Source organism: Symphalangus syndactylus, chromosome 24 (assembly GCF_028878055.3).
Source record: "Symphalangus syndactylus isolate Jambi chromosome 24, NHGRI_mSymSyn1-v2.1_pri, whole genome shotgun sequence".
Classification (NCBI taxonomy): domain Eukaryota; kingdom Metazoa; phylum Chordata; class Mammalia; order Primates; family Hylobatidae; genus Symphalangus; species Symphalangus syndactylus.
Window position 1 is genome coordinate 41,638,758 of NC_072446.2, and position 20,908 is coordinate 41,659,665.

General features: G+C 50.5%; 1 protein-coding gene across 2 annotated transcripts; it reads left to right on the forward strand.

The window, feature by feature from the left end:
* Window positions 1-986: 986 nt before the first annotated feature.
* On the forward strand, window positions 987-19,876 carry TRIB3 (tribbles pseudokinase 3). 2 transcript variants are annotated; one of them, XM_055266443.2, is made up of 4 exons: window positions 987-1,273; window positions 8,269-8,559; window positions 13,272-13,564; window positions 18,516-19,876. In XM_055266443.2, exons 1-4 carry the CDS (start codon window positions 1,109-1,111, stop codon window positions 19,006-19,008), a joined length of 1,242 nt encoding a protein of 413 aa, XP_055122418.2. In that variant the 5' UTR covers window positions 987-1,108; the 3' UTR covers window positions 19,009-19,876. The 2 variants fall into 2 exon arrangements, with proteins under 2 accessions (XP_055122418.2, XP_055122419.2); XM_055266444.2 differs by lacking the exon at window positions 987-1,273 and adding an exon at window positions 2,380-2,903.
* The last annotated feature ends 1,032 nt before the right edge of the window (window positions 19,877-20,908 follow it).

The window sequence follows — 20,908 nt, forward strand, 5'->3', positions numbered from 1 at the left end:
ACTCGGGAGGCTGAGGCAGGAGAATCGCTTGAACCCGGGAGGTGGAGGTTGCGGTGAGCCGAGATCATGCCATTGCACTCAATCCTGGGCAAGGAGTGAAACTCCGCCTCAAAAAAAAAAAAAAAAAAGAAAGGTGCTGGACCCCTAGGACGCAGAGAGGTGTTTCACCCCAAAGCAAGTAGCACCAAGCCCTCCCAGGCCTAGGGTACAAGCATATTAAAGGCCTCTCCCTCTCTGCCTCCATTGTTTACACTCCACTGAGCATCCGCAATGTGCCACACACTGTTCTAAGCGTCTTACACATATTAAATTAAATTATTTAATCCTCACAACAACTTTACGAAGTGAGCGCAATTATGAGCCCATTTTATGGAGAAGGAAATTGAGACAGGGTTTTAGGTAGCTTTTCTGGGGTAGCACTGTGGGTTGGAGCGGACGTGGAGTGCACTCTTAGGCAAGCTGGCTCTAGGGGCTCTTCACCACTAGGCCCCACTGCCTCTAGCAAAGGGATGCGGGGAAGTTCACCAGACCTTAGGCCTCCCCAGGGCGCCACAGTGGTTCTTTTGAGCCCAGAGTCAGCTCTTAAGTCCATAGGCCTTCCTGAAGCTTCTGAACTACTTGCCCATAGCTGGGCCTCAGGCTGGCTCTCAGTAGAATGTGGAGAATGGAGATTCCCGCAGGTCCACTTCTCCTAAAGGTTTTGTAAGGCAGTGCTGGGAATGTGCTTTATAAACGGGGAAGCACTCCGACAACAGTCACTGTTTGCTCTTTTAAGCACCATCTTGAGAAGGAGGAAAGTTCTTCCCATTTCATAGGTGGGGAAACTGAGGCTCAGAAAAGCAAATTTTTTTTTTCAAGGTGATAGGGAGAGTCCGTGGCTGATGTCTGCACTGACCAGACACCCCTAGTGGGCCAGCGAGGGCGGGGTCCCCAGGTACAGCGGATGGAGAGGAGAGAGGCTCGGGCGGAGCGCGCCCTGGCGGTGACCCGGCGAGGCGGGGCGCGGGGGATGGTGCAATCGCGGGCCTGAGGGCATCAGACGGCGGCTGATTAGCTCAGGTTTACATCACCCGGGCCGGGAGCCGGGCGCGCACAAGACTCGCAGCGGATGTGGAGGCGGCTCCGCACGCGTCCGCTGCTAGGACCCGGGCAGGGCTGGAGCTGGACTGGGATCCCGAGCTCGGCAGCAGCGCAGCAGCCCGGCCCACCTGCTGGTGCCCTGGAGTCTCTGAGCACCGGCGGCGCCAGGACCCACGCGGGACGACAGGGCAAGGTACTCGGCAGGGTGCGGACTGTGGACTCGCCCGGAGGCTGGGGGGTGGGAGGGGGCGGCCAGGGAAGGGGGCGCCGGGAGCCTCTGGGCGTCTGCGTGTTGCTGCGTGTTGCACGCACACACACACCTTACACACCTTTTAACAGACCCTGCCGTCGGGGGACGGCCAGATCAGATCCCTTTTGATCTGGGCCTGGGCTGAGTGCTCCCCCTGGGCTTCAGGTGACGCGACCCCGCAGAGCGTGGGGTCGCCCTAGTTGGGCTGGGGAAGCCAGGGACGGAGGTGTCCGGCTGTCACCCCTAGAGGAGGGTGTGCGGGGGTCTGTTTTGCGTGAGTGTGGGATAGGAGAGTCGTGTGGTGAGGTGAGGGGCTTGTGGAGGGCACTGGAGGACTCTCTTTGTGGGGGTGTCGGGGGATCTGCGGGGGTCCTCGTGAACCCCTAGGGGAGAGTTCTGGGTGAGGGTGGGTCCCGGGGACCTGTGTCTCCGGAGATGGTGAGAGCTGTCTGGAGGGCTGGGCACTTGGTGGCAGGGGTTGGTGGTGCAGGGGACACCGCCAGGACAGGGCTGGGGTGCCCTGGGAGCGGGCCGCGGACCGAGCGAGGGGTGCGGGAGCCGAGCGAGTGGGAGCTAGGGCGCAGCGCAGGATCTCTGGCCAGGCAGGGCCGCTGGTTCTCCCTGCTGCGTGGCTCCGGGTTTGCAGGTGGACGGTGCGCGCGTGTATGCGGTGTGTGCTGTGCTTGCAGACCGGGGAGGGCGGGGGACGACAGCCACCTCCTTCCCTCTGCCTCACCCCCTCCTGTCCCAGGGCCGCGCTTCAATTTCCGCTAAAACTTCTGACTCGGACACCCGCCGCCTTTCGCTTTCGCTCCCACGGGAGGGGCCTGGCTGCGGGGGGCGGGGCGGGGTGGGGGTGTGGCCTTCCTTGTGTAGACCATGGGTGTGATAGCTGGGAGGGCTGTCTGTGTGTGCGCGTGTGTGTGTGTGTGCGCGCGCGCGCTCACGCTTACCCGTGGAGGGCAAGGGTGTGTCACTTAATGTCTGCCCTGGATGTGTTTGTCGCTGGCTGGCTTAGACACAGTGTCTCAGGGGTGTGTGTACACCTGTTAGCGCTGGGTGTGTGTGTGTGTGTGTGTGTGTGTGCACGCGCGCGCTTGATGTAACCTGTCCTCATTTCCCTGGGTCCCGAGCGTGGCAGGGAACAGCAAGAGGTAGATATTAGGGGCTGCTTTCATTCCACATCACAGATTCTATTCTGCAGCGTGGTCTGCAAAATGCCTTGCCCTAGATTTATAGACAGTTACCGCATCTGTCCCCATCTAGGTGGAGCTTATCCCAGGCCCCAACAGGCTCTGAGGGATGGCTGGGGCCAAGGCAGCCTGGACTACTGATGTGGCACAGGCCAGAGGGACTCCAGGCAGTCTCCTGCTGCACAGGGCACAAAGCATGTGCACAGCCAGGTATCATCCTGCGTGACTCAGAACAGCCTTGAGACGTAAGGAGTGTCATCCCAGCCTCAAACCTGGGGAGCTTTCTAAGACTCCCAAGGATGGTACTTATGCATCTTGCTGTGAAGAATAACAGGATGAGTGCTAATAGTGACCATTTCCTGACACCTACCTGGCAACAGGTCCATAAGCTCTACATGCTTCATTTGTGTTTTCATTTCATCATCACGAGAAACCTGTAAGCTTTGCATCCTGTTCCCACTTTACAGGAACTGAGGCTCAGAAAGCTTGAGGAACTTGACCAGGGGTACCCCCCAGCTGGAAAGAGTTTGAGACAGGATTAGAACCCAGGAATATCTGACTACAGCCACTCCTTACTGCATTCTTACCAAGCCAAAGTCATAACCTTTCACTCATGTGGGGAGGCCTTCCCTTCCAAGGCAGCTCTTCCATTTGGGAGCAGCATACTTGGAGAGGTGGGCCTCTGTCTGGTAACTGACTCATGTTTCCCTGTTAATCCTGCCTTGAACTGTTGGGAAGGTCTTTAACCAGGCTGAGGTCTCTCGCACCAGTGCCCATACCTGGGCATGCCCCTCCTTGGAATGGAGTTTAAGTGGGTTTGCAGATGGGTTCTAGAGAGAACCTTCCTGCCCCGACCATGCCCTACTGCCCTCTCCTTCAGCCACCACACACACACAGTCACACAGCTGCATGAATGGTGGCTTTCTTTTCACTTAACAGTTCACTCTGGAGATCCTTCCAATTACCCTACAAAGAGCATCCTCAACCTTTTAAATGGCTGCAAATTGTTCCGTTGTGTGGATGAAGTATAATTTATGTAACCAGCCCTGTAATTATAGACAGCCAATTATTTCTGTTACAAGGACTGCAGGAATAACTGTGTATTTGCATGCTTACACACACACACCTCTACAGAATAAATTCTCAGCAATGGGATTAATTGCTGAATCAAAGCTCACACGCTTTTCATTGTTGTTTTAGTTTTGTTTTGTTTTGCTTGGTTTTGAGACAGTCTTACTTTGTTGCACAGGCTAGAGTGCCTGACCATGGCTCACTGAAGCCTTTACCTTCTGGGCTCAAGTGATTCCCCTACTTCAACCTCCTGCGTGGCTGGGACTACAGCTGTGTGCCATCATGACTAGATAATTTTTTTTTTCTTAGGGACAGGGTCTTGCTACGTTGCCTAGGCTGGTCTTGAACTCCTGGGCTCAAGTGATCTTCCTGCTTCAGCCTCCCAAAGTGCTGGGATTACAGGCATGAAGCACTGCACCCAGCCTGTTTTTCATTTTGATATTGTCAAAATGCACTCCTCAAAGGTTGCACCTTTTATTCCCCCACTAGCACTGTCTTCATTGTTAGTGGCTGCACTGCCACTATTCCACAGTATAAACCCACTTTTCATGATACTGCCAGGACGTAACAGGTCTGAAATTAACAGTTTTCTTCCACAGTCCCCAAAATACGGGCTTCTCCCCCAGCTCAGGACATGAAACCATCATCCCTCCTCATTGCAGGAGCCAAAGGCTGGACCTCACCCCCAACATCCAATCCATCCGGTCCATCCAGTCTGCCACTGAGTCCTCTTGATCCTCCTCCTATGAGCCCTTAACTTCGTGTCTGCATCTAGCACCCCCCTTAGTCCAGGTCACCTTCTCCTTCCTGGACTCCTGCTTGTGCCGGCCTCCTAGCTAGTCTCACTGCCCCTGTCTTGTACTTTCAAATCCACCCTAAAGGCATGATGTTCCCCTGCTGAAATCCTTCAGTGGCTCCCCACTGCCTTTGGATAATTCCAAATCCTATTGTGTGTTAATTGGGATTAGGCTCAGCTGTAATATAGAAACAGCCACTTAATAGCTAAAATGAAATAGACGTTTCTTTCTTTCTTTTCCTTTTTTTTTTTTTTTTTGAGACAGAGTCTTGCTCTGTCACCAGGCTGGAGCGCAGTGGCAAGATCTCAGCTCACTACAACCTCTGCGTCCCAGGCTCAAGTGATTCTCCTGCCTTAGCCTCCCGAGTAGCTGGGACCACAGGCACGCACTACCATGCCCAGCTAATTTTTGTATGTTTAGTAGAGATGGGGTTTCACCATGTTGGCCAAGATGGTCTCGATCTCCTGACTTTGTGATCCACCTGCCTCGGCCTCCCAAAGTGCTGGGATTACAGGCGTGAGCCACCGCTCCTAGCCTTCAATAGATGTTTATTTCTCTCCTGTGTAAAAAATCTGGAGGTCTGGCCTGACAACTCCATGTGTCAGAGACCCAGGCTCCTCTCTTGCTCTGCTGTATATGGTACTTCTGAAGCCAAGATAGATGCTGGAGCTCCAGCGGTTAGGTCCACATTCCAGCGTATAGGAAAGGAGGAAATGAGGAAGTTAGGCCCCCCATTTAAGAACCTTGTCCTGGGCATTGTACACAACACTTCCACTTGTGTCCTACTAGCCATATGCTGATACAAGGATACAAGGGAGACAGGCAATGTAGTTTATTCTAGGTGTCCTTATGCTCAGCTGAAAATCTCAGGTTCTAATCCTATGTAAGGAGGGGAGACCTGAAACTGGGGACCACTAACCACCTCTGCCATATGATGCTTGTAGAGCTCTTCACAATAGGGCCTCTACTAACCTCGCCTTATTTTTATTTATTTATTTATTTATTTTTGAGATGGAGTTTCACTCTCGTTGCCCAGGCTGGAGTGCAACGGCACTATCTCAGCTCACTGCAACCTCTGCCTCCCGGGTTCAAGCAACTCTCCTGCCTCAGACTCCTGAGTAGCTGGGATTATAGGCATACACCACTCCGCCTGGCTAATTTTTGTAGTTTTAGTAGAGATGGGGTTTCACCATGTTGGTCAGGCTGGTCTCAAACTCCTGACCTCAGGTGACCTGCCTGCCTTGGCCTCCCAAAGTGCTGGGATTACAGGCGTGAGCCACTGCGCCCAGCCTATTTTTTTCCTTTTTAACTTTTCACTTTTTTTTTGCAGTCACGCTCATTCTCCAACATGTTCTTGGGGAACATACAGCATGTTCTTTTGCCTCTTCCCTCACCCCAGAACAGGGGTTACTGGACAGCGGCATCAACTTCACCTGGGAACCGGATAGAAATGCAGATTCAGACCTGAATGAGCTACTTTGGGAGTAGGGCCCAGCAATGTATGTTGAAACAGGCCTCCAGGTGATTTCAATGCTTGCTCAAGTTCGAGAACCACTGAACCTCAGTATGACTCTCCATGTCACCTGGCTAACTCTGCCTCACTTTCAGGTCTCAGTGTAGACACCACCTCTTCTAGGAAGACCTCTCTTGACCCACCAGCCCAGGAGAGAGGCCTCTCTGGGTTCCTAGAGGCCCACGCTTCTCTGTATAATAGGGCTGATCACATCGTATGTGATTTTTTTTTTTTTTTTGAGACAGAGTCTTTACTCTGTCACCCAGGCTGGAGTGCAGTGGCACAAACATGGCTCACTGAAGCCTCAACATCCCAGGCTCAAGCAATCTTCCCACCTCAGCCTCCCGAGTAGCTGGGACTACAGGCATCCACCACTACACCCAGCTAATTAAAAAAAATTTTTTTTGGTAGAGACAGGGTCTCACTATGTTGCCCAAGCTGGTCTTGAACTTTTGGGTTCAAGCAATCTTCCCACCATGGCCTTCCAAAGTGCTAAGATTACAGGTGTGGGCCACTGCATCTAGCCTTGGACGTGATTTTATTACTCATCTGCCCTCCAAATTGACTAGAAGATCCTGATGGCAAGAATGCTGTCTAACCTACTTCTCTTCCCTAGTACCCAATGTTAAGTGAATGAACAAGATCATATCTCTCATCTGTGAATGTACTAGAGCCATGGATTATGAGATTAGTTGATCTTCTTAAATATAATTTTTAGGAACAAGCTGTGTTTTCAAGCAGGTATTTATTTCCTTAAATGTAAATTCCTGATTAGGAAATACTTTTTTTTGAGACAGAGTCTTGCTCTGTCACCCAGGCTGGAGTGTAGTGGCACAATCTCGGCTCACTACAACCTCTGCCTCCTGGGTTCAAGCAATTCTCCTGCCTCAGCCTTCCCAGTAGCTGGGATAACAGGTACGCACCACCACGCCTGGCTAATTTTTTTTTCCCCCGTGATGGAGTCTTGCTCTGTCAGCCAGGCTGAAGTGCAGTGTTGCGATCTCAGCTCACTGCAACCTCCACCTCCCAGGTTCAAGTGATTCTTCTGTCTCAGCCTCCCAAGTAGCTGGGATTACAGGCCCACGCCACCACGCCTGGCTAATTTTTGTATTTTTAGTAGAGATGGGGTTTCACCATGTTGGCCAGGCTGGTCTCGAACTCCTGACCTCATGATCCACCACCTTGGCCTCCCAAAGTGCTGCCGTGGGCTGCACTTTGGCATTGTCTTGGTCATGTGCTGCTACCTGGGATTACAGGCATAAGCCACTGCGCCTGGCCTAATTTTTTTATTTTTTAGTAGAGATAGGGTTTCATCATGTTGGCCAGGCTTGTCTTGAACTCCCAGCCTCATGATCCGCCCACCTTGACCTCCCAAAGTGCTGGGATTACAGGTGTGAGCCACCACGCCTGGCCAGGAAATACATTTATATGGCTCAAATTCAAAACTATAAAAGTCTGCCAAACATGGTGATTCACATCTGTAATCCCAACACTTTGGGAGGCTGAGGCAGGAGGATTGCTTGAGCTCAGGTGAGACCAGCCTAGGCAATGTAGGGAGACCCCATCTCTACAAAGAATAAAAAAATTAGTCAGGCATCATAGTGCACACCTGTAGTCCCAGCTACTTGGGAGGCTGAGGTGGGAGGATCACCTGAACCCTGAGGTCGAGGCTGCAAGTGAACTGTAATAGTAAGAGTCTCCTCCTAATCTTGTGCATCCTTTCAGAGAGAGAGATTATACATATTCAAACAAATATATACATATATACATAACATATTTATATATATTCTTTTTTTAACATAAAAGTATAGCCAGGTGTGGTGGCTCACTCCTAGAGTCCCAGCTACTTAGGAAGCTGAGGTGGGAGGTTCACTTGAAGCCAAGAGTTTGAGACAAGCCTGGGCAACATCTCTTGGGGAAAAAAAAAAACCCACCATAAAATCATTCTATAACACATAATTCTGTGTTTGTCTTTCTTCTCTTAATACATCTTGGAGGTCAGTACACATCAGTATATAGAGAGCTTCCTTGTCCTTTTTCAGGGCCGTGTAGTATTCTGTATGGCTATACCATGATGTTTTCACTAGCTTTCTACTGCCTGACATTTGGGATATTTCCTGCTTTTGCTATTGGACACAAGGCTCTGATGAACAGCCTTTACTATATTTAATTTTTTTGTGAGAAGTTTAACTGGAATATAAATTCCCAGAAGTGGGTCACCCAGTTAAGGATATGTGACTCTGTCATTTTAACACACACTGCTAGATCACCCCCTATAAATGTGCCACGTATCCTCCCACCAGCAGGGGAAAGGAGGGGCCACCAAGCAGTCTCACTTTAGTGCTTTTCTCTCCTTTTTGCTAGATGCGAGCCACCCCTCTGGCTGCTCCTGCGGGTTCCCTGTCCAGGAAGAAGCGGTTGGAGTTGGATGACAACTTAGATACCGAGTATCCCGTCCAGAAACGAGCTCGAAGTGGGCCCCAGCCCAGGCTGCCCCCCTGCCTGTTGCCCCTGAGCCCACCTCCTGCTCCAGATCGTGCAACTGCTGTGGCCACTGCCTCCCGTCTTGGGCGCTATGTTCTCCTGGAGCCCGAGGAGGGCGGGTGGGCCTACCGAGCCCTGCACTGCCCTACAGGCACTGAGTATACCTGCAAGGTACGTGCCCATGGGCCACTGTCCCCCAGCATCACAGGAGGCATGGGAAGGAGGCCTCCAAAGGATTGCCAGGGTGCAGAGGGGTCCTTATGTTCATTCATTCTTGTGTTTGTTTAGTGGCGAAGCATCCAGTGAGCCCCTGCTGGACTGATACTAGAGAGGTAAACCAGAGGTCGTCCCAGTCCTGGGAGAGTTCACAGCTTAGGCCTTATAGTGTGATAAATGCTGCAGGGGTAGAGCTTAGAGATCATGGGCACAGAAAAGGCTGAGCAGAAGTTAGCCAGGTAGAAGTGGGAGATGGGAGTTGCAGGCGGGGGAACAGCTGTTCAAAGGCCTAGAAAAGTGAGGGGATAGCACTTTAGAGAATGAAAAGGACTTCTCTGTGGCCAGAGTGGAGAGGGTGTGCAGAAAGGGGCAGGAGATGAGGGTTGGCAGCAGCTGGTCATGAAGGTGTTAACAAGGGGCCTCCACTGGGCTGTGCGGAGCTACTGAAGATGTTTGCACAAGAGAAGGGTAGGGCATGGTAGACATCAAAACTCCTGGGACCTCGGAGGTGATTGAGCCTAACCTGTGGCCATTTTACCGATAGGAAGACTGAGATGAAGACAGGAGAAGGGCGATGCATGAAGTCACATAGCACTGGGCCTGGCTCCTGGGGTGAAGTAAGGGGTAGAAAAGTCTGAGGATTCCTGGCAGAAACAAGGAAATGGACAGGGTCAAGGCCCCTGAGGGTCAGCCCATGCAGGACACTGGCAAGTGACAGTCCAAGAAGACAGAGATGAGAATAAAATGTGTAACAATAGGTATTCACTGTGCACCAGGTACTACGTTGATTGCTTAGTGTGCGCAATCTCTTTTAATCTTAACCAATGAGGTGGTTTCTATCATTGTGCCCCTTTTATAGACAGAGGACACTGAGACTCAGAAAGCCATGGTTACTTGCCACATGACAGAGCCAGGTGATATCAGAGCTGGGATTGGGCCCAGGAGGCTGAACCCAGAGAGTCCTGTGCCTGTGCTAGGATAAGCGTTTCAGACACAATCAGGGCAGGCTGCCCTGGCAGGCAAGCATAAGGAAGATAAGGGGGACCTGGATACCCAAGGGAGTGTAGCGGGGGCCTGGGTCCCTTGGGAATGCACAGAGAAGCAGAAGGACTTAAGCCTCCTCCTGGGAGCAGCAGCAGAGCTTTGCTCTGTTGACGGAGATGCAGTGAGCAGCGAGGTAGATCCAGACAGGGTCCAGCCCCTAGCTTCACCTGGCCTCTTGTGCACAGATCTCCAGTGCTCTTATCTAAGGAGCCCAGAACTCTGGGTCCCCTTCCTGCAGCATCACAGGCTCTTTTCCACTCCCGCTGGGGAGGTGAGTCCATGATGAGAGGAATAACCCAAGCAGGCTCAGGACAGAAGCGCCATGCGTTCACAGAGCCCTGATTCTCAAGAAACATTTGGGAAAATCCACTGGAACATACTCACCCCCATGCCAGTGTGCACCATGGGTGCTGAACGGTCATTTCCACACTTCCTCAGCTTTTCTGGTCAGTGTGTAGAAAGATCAAAATCCTGTCTTTGTAAATGATCACCTTATTCATTAATTCAACACAACTTCATTGAGCACCCATATTTGCCATGTACCATGCTGTGGTTAAAAAACAAAGTTCTGTTCTCATCAAGCTTGACATTCTAGTGGGAGATACGGACAATAAACAAGTGAATAAGTAAAATATGTGTCAGGTGGCCGGGCGTGGTGGCTCACGCCTGTAATCCCAGCACTTTGAGAGGCCAAGGCAGGTGGATCATGAGGTCCAGAGTTCAAGACCAGCCTGGCCAATATGGTGAAACCCCATCTCTACTAAAAATACAAAAATTAGCCAGGCATTGGCCGGGCGCGGTGGCTCACGCTTGTAATCCCAGCACTTTGGGAGGCCGAGGCGGGCGGATCACGAGGTCAGGAGATCGAGACCACGGTGAAACCCCGTCTCTACTAAAAATACAAAAAATTAGCCGGGCGTGGTGGCGGGCGCCTGTAGTCCCAGCTACTCGGAGAGGCTGAGGCAGGAGAATGGCGCGAACCCGGGAGGCAGAGCTTGCAGTGAGCCGAGATCGCGCCACTGCACTCCAGCCTGGGAGACAGAGCGAGACTCCGTCTCAAAAAAAAAAAAAAAAAATTAGCCAGGCATGGTGGCAAGTGCCTGTAATCCCAGCCACTTGGGAGGCTGAGGCAGGAGAATCACTTGAACCTGGGAGGCAGAGGTTGCAGTGAGCCGAGATTGCGCCACTGCATTCCAGCCTGGGCGACAGAGCATGACTCCGTCTCAAAAATTAAATAAATAAATAAAATGTGTCAGATAATCACAAGCACTATGGAGAAAAATAAAGCTGGGAACAGGGAGATCAGAGGACAAGGAGGGCAGGAGTGCAGGTGATTCTAGCAAGGGAGGTCCAGGAAGACCTCTCTGAGGGGTGACATTTGAGCAGTGACTGGAACAAATGGAAGGAGTCAGCCTCGTGGATCTAGTGGAAGAGCATCCAAGCAGCAAGTGCAAGTGCACGGGGGCAGGAATGGGCTTGCCCTAAGTAAAAATAATAATAATTTAAAAAAACCTCTGTTTTGGGGTTATTTCCCCCATGTCACCCCAACTTGTTTTTAGTTAGTTTGTTTGTTTTTGAGATGGAGTCTCACTCTGTCGCCCAGGCTGGAGTGCAGTGGCAAAATCTTGGCTCACTGCAACCTCCACCTCCCAGGTTCAAGTGATTCTCCTGCCTCATCCTCCCAAATAGCTGGGATTATGGGCACATACCACCACGCTCGACTAATTTTTGTATTTTTAGTAGAGACGGGGGTTTCACCATGTTAGCCAGGCTGGTCTCAAACTCCAGACCTCAAGTGATCCTCCTGCCTTGGCCTCCCAAAGTGCTGGGATTACAGGCGTGAGCCACCGTGCCCAGCCCCAACTGGTTTTTAAAGTCACTTTAACTTTTGTATCATAGATTAAATATGTATGTGTCTTACTTATTTTTCTTTGTGGCATAGTCAGCATAACATGCAAAGGATTTAAAGTCAGACAAACCAAAGTGAGTATACTTGTTCTGCCACCAATTATCTGCCTGGCGTCTAGTAAGTCACTTTCCTTTTCTGAACCCAGTCTTATCATTGGTAAAATGGGACATACCTTTCAGTGCTAGGGCGAGGTTTTGCTGTAATGCCCACAGATGCCTGGCACATTTCCCATCAACCTCACCACCCTCATCACATGTCCTTTTTCCCCTCCCCAACCCTTTCTGGCTACACTGATTTTTGCTTGAGTTTCTAGAGCAGGCCAAGCTTTTTCCTGCCTCAGGGCCTTTGCTCTGTCTGTGCCCCTACTCAGAAAGCTTATTCCATGGGCATCTCTGAATCATTCAGATCACTTTCCCAGAGTCCCTCCTGAACCATACTTTCTAAAATGGGTGCCCCCTTCCAAAATACTCTATTCCAGGCTGGGCACAATGGCTCACGCCTGTAATCCCAGCACTTTGGGAGGCCGAAGCAGGCAGATCACCTGAAGTCAGGAGTTCAAGACTATCCTGGCCAACATGGTGAAACCTTGTCTCTATTAAAAATACAAAAAATTAGCCGGGCATGGTGATAGGTGCCTGTAATCCCAGCTACTCAAGAGGCTGAGGCAGGAGAATCTCTTGAACCCGGGAGGCGGAGGTTGCAGTGAGCCGAGATCACACCACTGCACTCCAGCCTGGGCAACAAGAGCAAAACTCCATCTCAAAAAAACAAAAAACAAACAAAAAAACCCCTTATTCCAGCATCTTTCTTGGTTCCTTTGCAATGCTGATCAGCATTTGTCAATATTTGGTTTCTGGGCATGTTTGCATGGGCTCCCAGTGGGCACCGGGGAGCAGAGCCCATGGCTGTCAGTCTAGCTGGACATGTGGCTGGCCCATGCAGGCCCAGGGCCAGCATACTGAACGAATAAAAGGATGGGTGGGCAGTCAAGCCCAGAGGACCAGAGCTGTGATGGTGATGAGCATCAGGTGCCTTCTGCATCATCCGCCTTCAGGATTCCTCCTGCTTTGTGGGTTATTTTTCTGTTTGGGTGACCTGTTACTTTTCAGTTATCTGATGTTTGAGGCCATATAGCGTAGCAGTTAAGAGCACAGACAAAAGGCCGGGTGCGGTGGCTCACACCTGTAATCCCAGCCCTTTGGAAGGCTGAAGCGGGAGGATCACCTGAGGTCAGGAGTTCGAGACCAGCTTAGCCAACATGATGAAACCCCATCTCTACTAAAAATACAAAAATTAGCTAGGTGCTGTGGCACATGCCTGTAATCCTAGCTACAGTGGAGGCTGAAGCAGGAGAATCACTTGAATCCAGGAGGCGGAGTTTGCAGTGAGCTGTGATTGCGCCACTGTGCTCCAGCCTGGGTGACACAGCGAGACTCCATCTCAAAAAAAAAAAGCACAGACAGTGGAGTGCATACGTTCAAATCTCAGCTGTGCTGTTTGCTGGCTGTGTGGCCTCTCAGCTTCCTTCACTGTAAAATGAAGCAAGTCATCCTACTTATAGGGCTGTGGTCAGGGCTGAATGACTCGGTAAGTGAAGCGCTTAGTGCAATGCCTAGCACATGGTAGTGTCTAATAGGTCAGCTGTGACTGTTTGCAATGCCAGCCTCAGCTCCTGGGAGTCCCCAGCTGTGCTAACACCATGCTCTGCCCACAGGTGTATCCCATCCACGAAGCCCTGGCCGTGCTGGAGCCCTACACGCGGCTGCCCCCGCACAAGCATGTGGCTCGGCCCACTGAGGTCCTGGCTGGTACCCAGCTCCTCTATGCCTTTTTCGCTCGGACCCATGGGGACATGCACAGCCTGGTGCGAAGCCGCCGCCGCATCCCTGAGCCTGAGGCTGCTGCACTCTTCCGCCAGATGGCCACCGCCCTGGCGCACTGTCACCAGCATGGTCTGGTCCTGCGTGATCTCAAGCTGTGTCGCTTTGTCTTCACTGACTGTGAGAGGTGAGTGTGGTCGCAGAGACCCCAGCCACAGACACACCCAGGGAGTGGGCCATGATGGAGAGAAACTGAGGCCCAGGAAGGCAAAGTAACTTAGGCAAGAAGTGGGAGAGGCTGAAGTAACCAGCAGCCCCTGTCTAGTTCCCTCAGGAGAGTTGACTCAGGCCAGGTGCAGTGGCTCATGCCTTTAATCCCAGCACTTTGGGAGGCCGAGGTGGGTGAATCACTTGAAGTCAGGAGTTCGAGACCAGCCTGGCCAACATGGTGAAACTCTGTCTCTACTAAAAATACAAAAATTAGCCTAGTGTGGTGGCACACACCTGTAATCCCAGCTACTCTGAAGCCTGAGGCAGGAGAACTGCTTGAACCTGGGAGGCGGAGGTTGCAGTGAGCCAAGATCATGCCACTGCACTCCAGCCTCAGCAACAGAGTGAAATTCCATCTCAAAAAAAAAAAAAAAAAAAGAGCTGACTCTGTCCTCTTGGGAGCCCCTTGGGATTCTGGGATGGAGCACTGAGATATGAAAGTCATAGTAGCTGACAGTGATGAAAGCATCGCCACATTATCTAATGTGGTCTTCCATCCTTACAAACATGAGGCAGGTACTATTATTATCCCCATATGGTCAAGGGAACTGAGGCCCAGAGAGCTCAAGTAACTTGCCCAAGCTCCCACAGCAAAATAAATGGTAGAGCTGGGATTTGAACCTAGATCTGACTCCAGAGCCTGGGTCTTAATTCAATCTGAGCTTGAGAGGCAAGGGCCTGGCTGGGCTTACCAACTGACTTTGGGTGACCTAGTGTCTCTGAGCCTCAGTTTCTCTGTTGGTAGGGAAAAGGGCTGGATTGTTAGGGTGTTTTCAGGATTCCAAGACCACAGCCAAAACAGGGTCTGAGGTTCCCCATACGGAAACTTCTTCTGTGAAACTGAGAATTAGCACTTTTTGGTTAAAAGAATCTTCCTTCTCTAGGTTGGGATGCTAAGAATTTTTTTTTTTTTAATTGAGACAGAGTCTCACTCTGTCACCCAGGCTGGAATGCAATGGCACGATCTTGGCTCACTGCAACCTCCGCTGCCCAGGTTCCAGTGATAGTCCTGCGTCAGCCTCCCGAATAGCTGGGACTACAGGCATGCGCCACCATGCCTGGCTAATGTTGTCTATTTTTAGTAGAAACGGGGTGTTGCCATGTTGGCCAGGCTGGTCTTGAACTCTTGACCTTAGGTGATCCACCTGCCTCGGCCTCCCAAAGTGCTGGGATTACAGGTGTGAGCTACTGCACCCAGCCTAGATGCTAAGAAAAATTTTTAAAAGATAATTCTGGGGAGAAGGGCAGAGAGACTCGCCTCCTGTTCCCTCTCCAGACTCCTGGGGGCAGTCAAGATGTGTCAGGGAGTGCACTAAGCTGCCAGTTACACAGGAGTTTTCTGTGGAGAAAGGAGTGTGACCCCATTGCATTTTTAAAAACTTTTTATCTTGAAATAATTTTAGACTTTTAGAAAACGTACAGGCCGGGCGCGGTGGCTCACGCTTGTAATCTCAGCACTTTGGGAGGCCGAGGCGGGCGGATCACGAGGTCAGGAGATCGAGACCACGGTGAAACCCCGTCTCTACTAAAAAATACAAAAAATTAGCCGGGCGCGGTGGCGGGCGCCTGTAGTCCCAGCTACTCGGAGGCTGAGGCAGGAGAATGGCGTGAACCCGGGAGGCAGAGCTTGCAGTGAGCCGAGATTGCACCACTGCACTCCAGCCCGGGCGACAGAGCGAGACTCTGTCTCAAAAAAAAAAAAAAAAAAAAAAAAGAAAACGTACAAAAATAGTTCAAAGAGTTTCTATACATCCTTTAACCAGCGTCCTCCAATGTTAACACCTGACATAGCTATGGTACAATTACCCAAACTAAGAAATCAACCTTGGTAGAGTACTATTAACTAAGCCACAGATTTATTCCAACTTCCTGAGTTTCCCATTAACACCCCTTGCTGTGCAGGATCCAGTGAGGATCCCAATTTAGTCGTCAGTGGTTTCCTTGGTCTCTTCCAATCTGAGACAGTTCCTCAGTCTTTCCCTGTCTTTGACGACTCATGACCTTGACACTTTTTTTTTTTTGAGACAGGGTCTCACTCTGTCACCCAGGCTGGAGTGCAGTGGTGTGATCACAGCTCACTGCAGCCTCGACCTCCTGGGCTCAAGTGATCCTCCCACCTCAGCCTCCTGAGTAGTTGGTTCTACAGGTGTGTGCCACCCGACCTGGCTAATTGAGATGGGGTCTTGCCATGTTGCCCAGGCTGGTCTCAGACTCCTGAGCTCAAGCAATCTGCCTGCCTCCACCTCCCAAAATCCTGGGATTATAGGCATGAGCCACAGCTCCTGGCCATAACCTTGAGACTTTTGAAGAGTACTGATCAATTACTTTGTATGTCCCTCAATTTGGATTTGATTGATGTTTTCTTACAGTTAGATTGCAGTTATATATTTTTGGCAAGAACATACAGAATCAATAGGCCCCTCTCCACATCATATCAGGAGATGCTTGAGTTGATAGTCATTACTGTGTTGTAACCTTGATCACTTGGTTAGAGTAGGACCTGCCAGGTTTCTCTACTGTAAAGTTCCTAATTTACCCTTTGTAATTGACAAATACCTTGGCGGAGGTAAGCTAAGCATATAAATATCCTGTTTTTCCTCAACTTTCACCCACTAATTTTAGCAGCCATCCGTCTTGCCTGTAGCAGTTATTATTGTGGTGCTTGCCTAAGTCTAATTTTCTTTTTCTTTTTTTTTCTTTTTTGAGACAGAGTCTCGCCCTGTTGCCCAGGTTGGAGTGCAGTGGCATGATCTCAGCTCACTGCAACCTCCACCTCCCGGGTTCAAGTGATTCTCGTGCCTCAGCCTCTTGAGTAGCTGGGATTACAGGCGCACACCACCACACTTAGCTAATTTTTGTATTTTTAGTACAGATGGGGTTTTGCCACGTTGGTCAGGCTGGTCTCGAACTCCTCAAGTGATCTGCCTGCCTTAGCCTCCCAAAGTGCTGGGATTATAGGCATGGGCCGCTGCACCCAGCCCCTAGGGCTGATTTCCTGTTAATATTTCCTTCTACATTTTATATTAGAACAAGCATGCCTTTTTTAAAGAAGTAACATTTATAATGATTTTTAAGCTAGTACGTAACTTCAAACACATTTTAAGCTTAGAGTAGATACAACTACCCCAGACCTCCTGGAGGAGAGAGCGTGCTTCCTGCTCTTTTCAAGAAGTCACTTGATGGCCCACACCTGTAATCCCAGTGCTTCAGGAGGCCAAAGTAGGAGGATTGCTTGAGCCCAGGAGTTCGAGGCCAGCCTAGGCAACATAGCAAAACCCCATCTGTACAAAAAATTTAGAAAAATTAGCCAGGTGTGGTGATGCACACCTGTGATCCCAGCTACTTGGGAAGCTGAGGCAGGAGGATTGCTTGAGCCCAGAAGTTTGAGGCTGCAGTGAGCTAGGATTGTACCACTGCACTCCAGCCTGGGTGACAGAGTGAGACCCTATCTCTAAAGAAAAAAAGAAAAAAAAAAAGAAAAATCACATGAGAGTCATTGGTAGAAGAAGGACCATGAGTTAGATAGACCTGTGTTTAAATCCTGGGTTCTGGTTCTTACCTGCTTTTTGGCCCTGAGCAAATGACTTCACCTGCCTGAGCCTTTGTTTCTTCATCTGTAAAATGGGCTAATAGTGCTGACACCCCTTGTCCCTCAATACTGTGATTCATAGGATTGGTCAGTATTTGTGAAATGCTACTGAACACCCAGGAAGTAGTGCCATAAAGAAGAAACTAATAGCAGTGGTAATAGAATGATTACTATTAAAGTCATCTTAGAGTACTCAGTGGGATTTGTTTAAAGTAGAAATTGCAAATGGCGGGACACACTTTTTTTTTTTTTTTTTTTTTTTGAGACAGGGTCTCACTCTGTCACCCAGGCCGAAGTGCAGTGGCGCAATCTCGGCTCACTGCAACCTCTGCCTCCTGGGCTCAAGTGATATCCTTCTGCCTCAGCCTCCCAAGTAGCTGGGACTACAGGTGCGAATCACCACAACTGCTAATTTTTGTATTTTTTGTAGAGATAGGTTTTTACCATGTTGCCCAGGCTGGTCTTGAACTCCTGAACTCAAGCGATCCCCCTACCTTGGCCTCCCAAAGTGCTAGGATTACCGGCATGAGCCACCGTGCTCAGCCTTACACGCACTTTTTTTGCCCTGTTTACCTGTTTGTGTTTTCTATAGAAACTGGTTGCCAATATTTTTTAAATGGGGACTTTTTCATTAAAATGCAATTCCTGTCTTCTCTTGGGGAAAACAATGGGAACATGGGGCCATCTTGGGAACTACGAGAGTGGGCCACAGCACTGGCTCTGAATATCTGCCAGCCAGGGTTCCCATCCCAGGCCAATGCTCTAGAGCTGTAAAATCGTGTCTTCCTTGCAGGTTGTAGCCTGGATAGAATGAGATAAGCCAGGTAATGAGCTGGGCCAGGGGCCAGGAACACAGCAGACACTTGATAAACCCTAGAATGCGTTGTTAGTGGTACCCTTTTTAGGTAGGACTTGTGCTGAGATGTCAGGCACACTTCTTGTTTCTCTCATCTTATTACCTGCCTGGACCCTAAGTTTGTATCTGGTTTAAGAGAGGCTTAACCCTCTCAGCCCCGTCAGCCCCCTCCCCAAGGGACTGTTGAAAAATGTATTCCTTTCAGAATTTTAGTTTAAATTTAATTGCTCTGTGGCCTTAAATGACTTAACCTCTCTGAGCCTGGGCTTGGTTATCTGTAAAACCTGACATCACAGGACTGGCTTGTGTCTGTCAAAGGCCAGCAGGCACTTGGCAAGTGGGTGCCACAAGGGTGATAGTATGGGGTGGTGGCATGGGGGTTCTGGGTAGGACCTGACCCTTCTGTTTCTCCCCATGTCCCAGGAAGAAGCTGGTGCTGGAGAACCTGGAGGACTCCTGTGTGCTGACTGGGCCAGATGACTCCCTGTGGGACAAGCACGCATGCCCAGCCTACGTGGGACCTGAGATACTCAGCTCACGGCCATCATACTCGGGCAAGGCAGCAGATGTCTGGAGCCTGGGCGTGGCACTCTTCACCATGCTGGCCGGCCACTACCCCTTCCAGGACTCGGAGCCTGTCCTGCTCTTTGGCAAGATCCGCCGCGGGGCCTACGCCTTGCCTGCAGGCCTCTCAGCCCCTGCCCGCTGTCTGGTTCGCTGCCTCCTTCGTCGGGAGCCAGCTGAGCGGCTCACAGCCACAGGCATCCTCCTGCACCCCTGGCTGCGAGAGGACCCGATCCCCTTAGCCCCAACCCGATCCCATCTCTGGGAGGCTGACCAGGTGGTCCCTGATGGACCAGGGCTGGACGAAGCCAGGGAAGAGGAGGGAGACAGAGAAGTGGTTCTGTATGGCTAGGGCCACCCTACTACATGCTCAGCTGCCAACAGTGGATTGAGTTTGGGGTGGCTCCAAGCCTTCTCCTGCCTCTGAACTGAGCCAAATCTTCAGTGCCTTCCAGAAGGGAGAAAGGCAGAAGCCTGTGTGGAGTGTGCTGCATACACATCTGCTTTGTTCCACACACATGCAGTTCCTGCTTGGGTGCTTATCAAGTGCCAAGCCCTGTTTTAGGTGCTGGGAATACAGCAGTGAGCAAAGCAGACAATACTCCCTGCTCACAGAGATGACAAACTGGCGTTCTTGAGCTGACAATACTTTTCCATGACCATAGGTCACTGTCTACACTGGGTACACTTTGTACCAGTGTCAGCCTCCACTGGTGCTGGTGCTCAGGCCCCTCTGTCCAAGGACAATCCCTTTCACAAACAAACCGGCTGCCTTTGTATCTTGTGCCTTTTCAGAGAAAGAGAGGTATCCCTGTGCCAAAGGCTCCAGGCCTCTCCCCTGCAACTCAGGACCCAAGCCCAGCTCACTCTGGGAACTGTGTTCCCAGCATCTCTGTCCTCTTGATTAAGAGATTCTCCTTTCAGGCCTAAGCCTGGGATTTGGGCCAGAGATAAGAATCCAAACTATGAGGCTAGTTCTTGTCTAACTCAAGAATGATCTGGAATGAGGGTCTAGGCCTGTCAACCATGGGGCTTCTGACCTGAGCACCAAGGTTGAGGGACAGGATTAGGCAAGGTCTGTCCTGTGGCCACCTGGAAAGTCCCAGGTGGGACTGTTCTGGGGACACTTGGGGTCCATGATCCCAGGTCCATATTCTAGGTTTTGGATACCATGAGTATGTATTTTTACCTGTGCCTAATAAAGGAGAATTATGAAATAATTTTATTTTTCTAGGCAATTTCTTCCATCCTTTCCAACTATCTCTTACCAGTTTTTCCTGCCTTCAAAACTGGCCCCCATGGTGAAAGGCCATAGAGTTGTGTCTAAACCTGGGCTGAGTGGTTTGTGAAAACAGATAACCTAGAGCCCAGTGGGTCTTCCTGCACTCCTTCTGTTTCTTCTGGCAGCAGCAGTGTCTCTATTAGGGTACTTTCTGAGTCAAAATGGCTTCAACAAGATGGAAATATGTTTCATACAAAGCAAGAAGTCAGCAGATAGGGTGGGCTTCAGTGCTGGTCCATTCAACTCCCTAAGCTGTGCGCAGGGACCCCGGCTCTCCAGGCTCCTTCTGTCTCTTGGCTGTATTGTCTCGAGACTGCTGGCCCAATGGCTACAGCAGGTGTCACATTACAGAGGTCCATGAACAGAGGAAGAAGCCAGGGGTCATTGTAGTACCTGAGAACTCAGAACTCTGGAGTCAGGCTGCCTGGAATTAAATCCTGGCTCCAGCACTCAATAGCTGTTTGACCCTTGGCAAGTTTCTTAACCACTCTATGCCTCAGATTCTTCATCTGTAAAATGGGGGACAATGATAGTACCTAACTTATGAGAACTAAATGACTTATTTTGTGTAAAGCAATTAGAACAAGCAGCACCTGGCATAATAAGCCTACAATAAAAGTTACTCCCGGCTGGGCACAGTGGCTCACGCCTGTAATCCCAGCATTTTGGGAGGCCAAGGTGGGCAGATCACGAGGTCAGGAGATCAAGACCAACCTGACCAACATGGTGAAACCCTGTCTCTACTAAAAATACAAAAATTAGCTGGGCATGGTGGCACATGCCTGTAGTCCCAGCTACTCGGGAGGCTGAGGCAGGAGAATCACTTGAACCCAGGAGGTGGAGGTTGCAGTGAGTCGAGATTGCGCCACTGCACTCTAGCCTGGGCAATAGAGCAAGACTCTGTCTCAAAAAAAAAAAGTTGCTCCCACATTTTTTTGTTGGGATGGAGGATGCTTTCCCAGAAGTGCTC

Bases quoted from the DNA above. Each gene is read 5' to 3' on its own strand.
- TRIB3 (XM_055266443.2), top strand. From the start codon at position 1,109: ATGTGGAGGCGGCTCCGCACGCGTCCGCTGCTAGGACCCGGGCAGGGC. The intron at 8,560-13,271 runs GTACGTGCCCAT...CTCTGCCCACAG, and splicing joins GCACTGAGTATACCTGCAAG to GTGTATCCCATCCACGAAGC. The intron at 13,565-18,515 runs GTGAGTGTGGTC...CCCATGTCCCAG, and splicing joins GTCTTCACTGACTGTGAGAG to GAAGAAGCTGGTGCTGGAGA.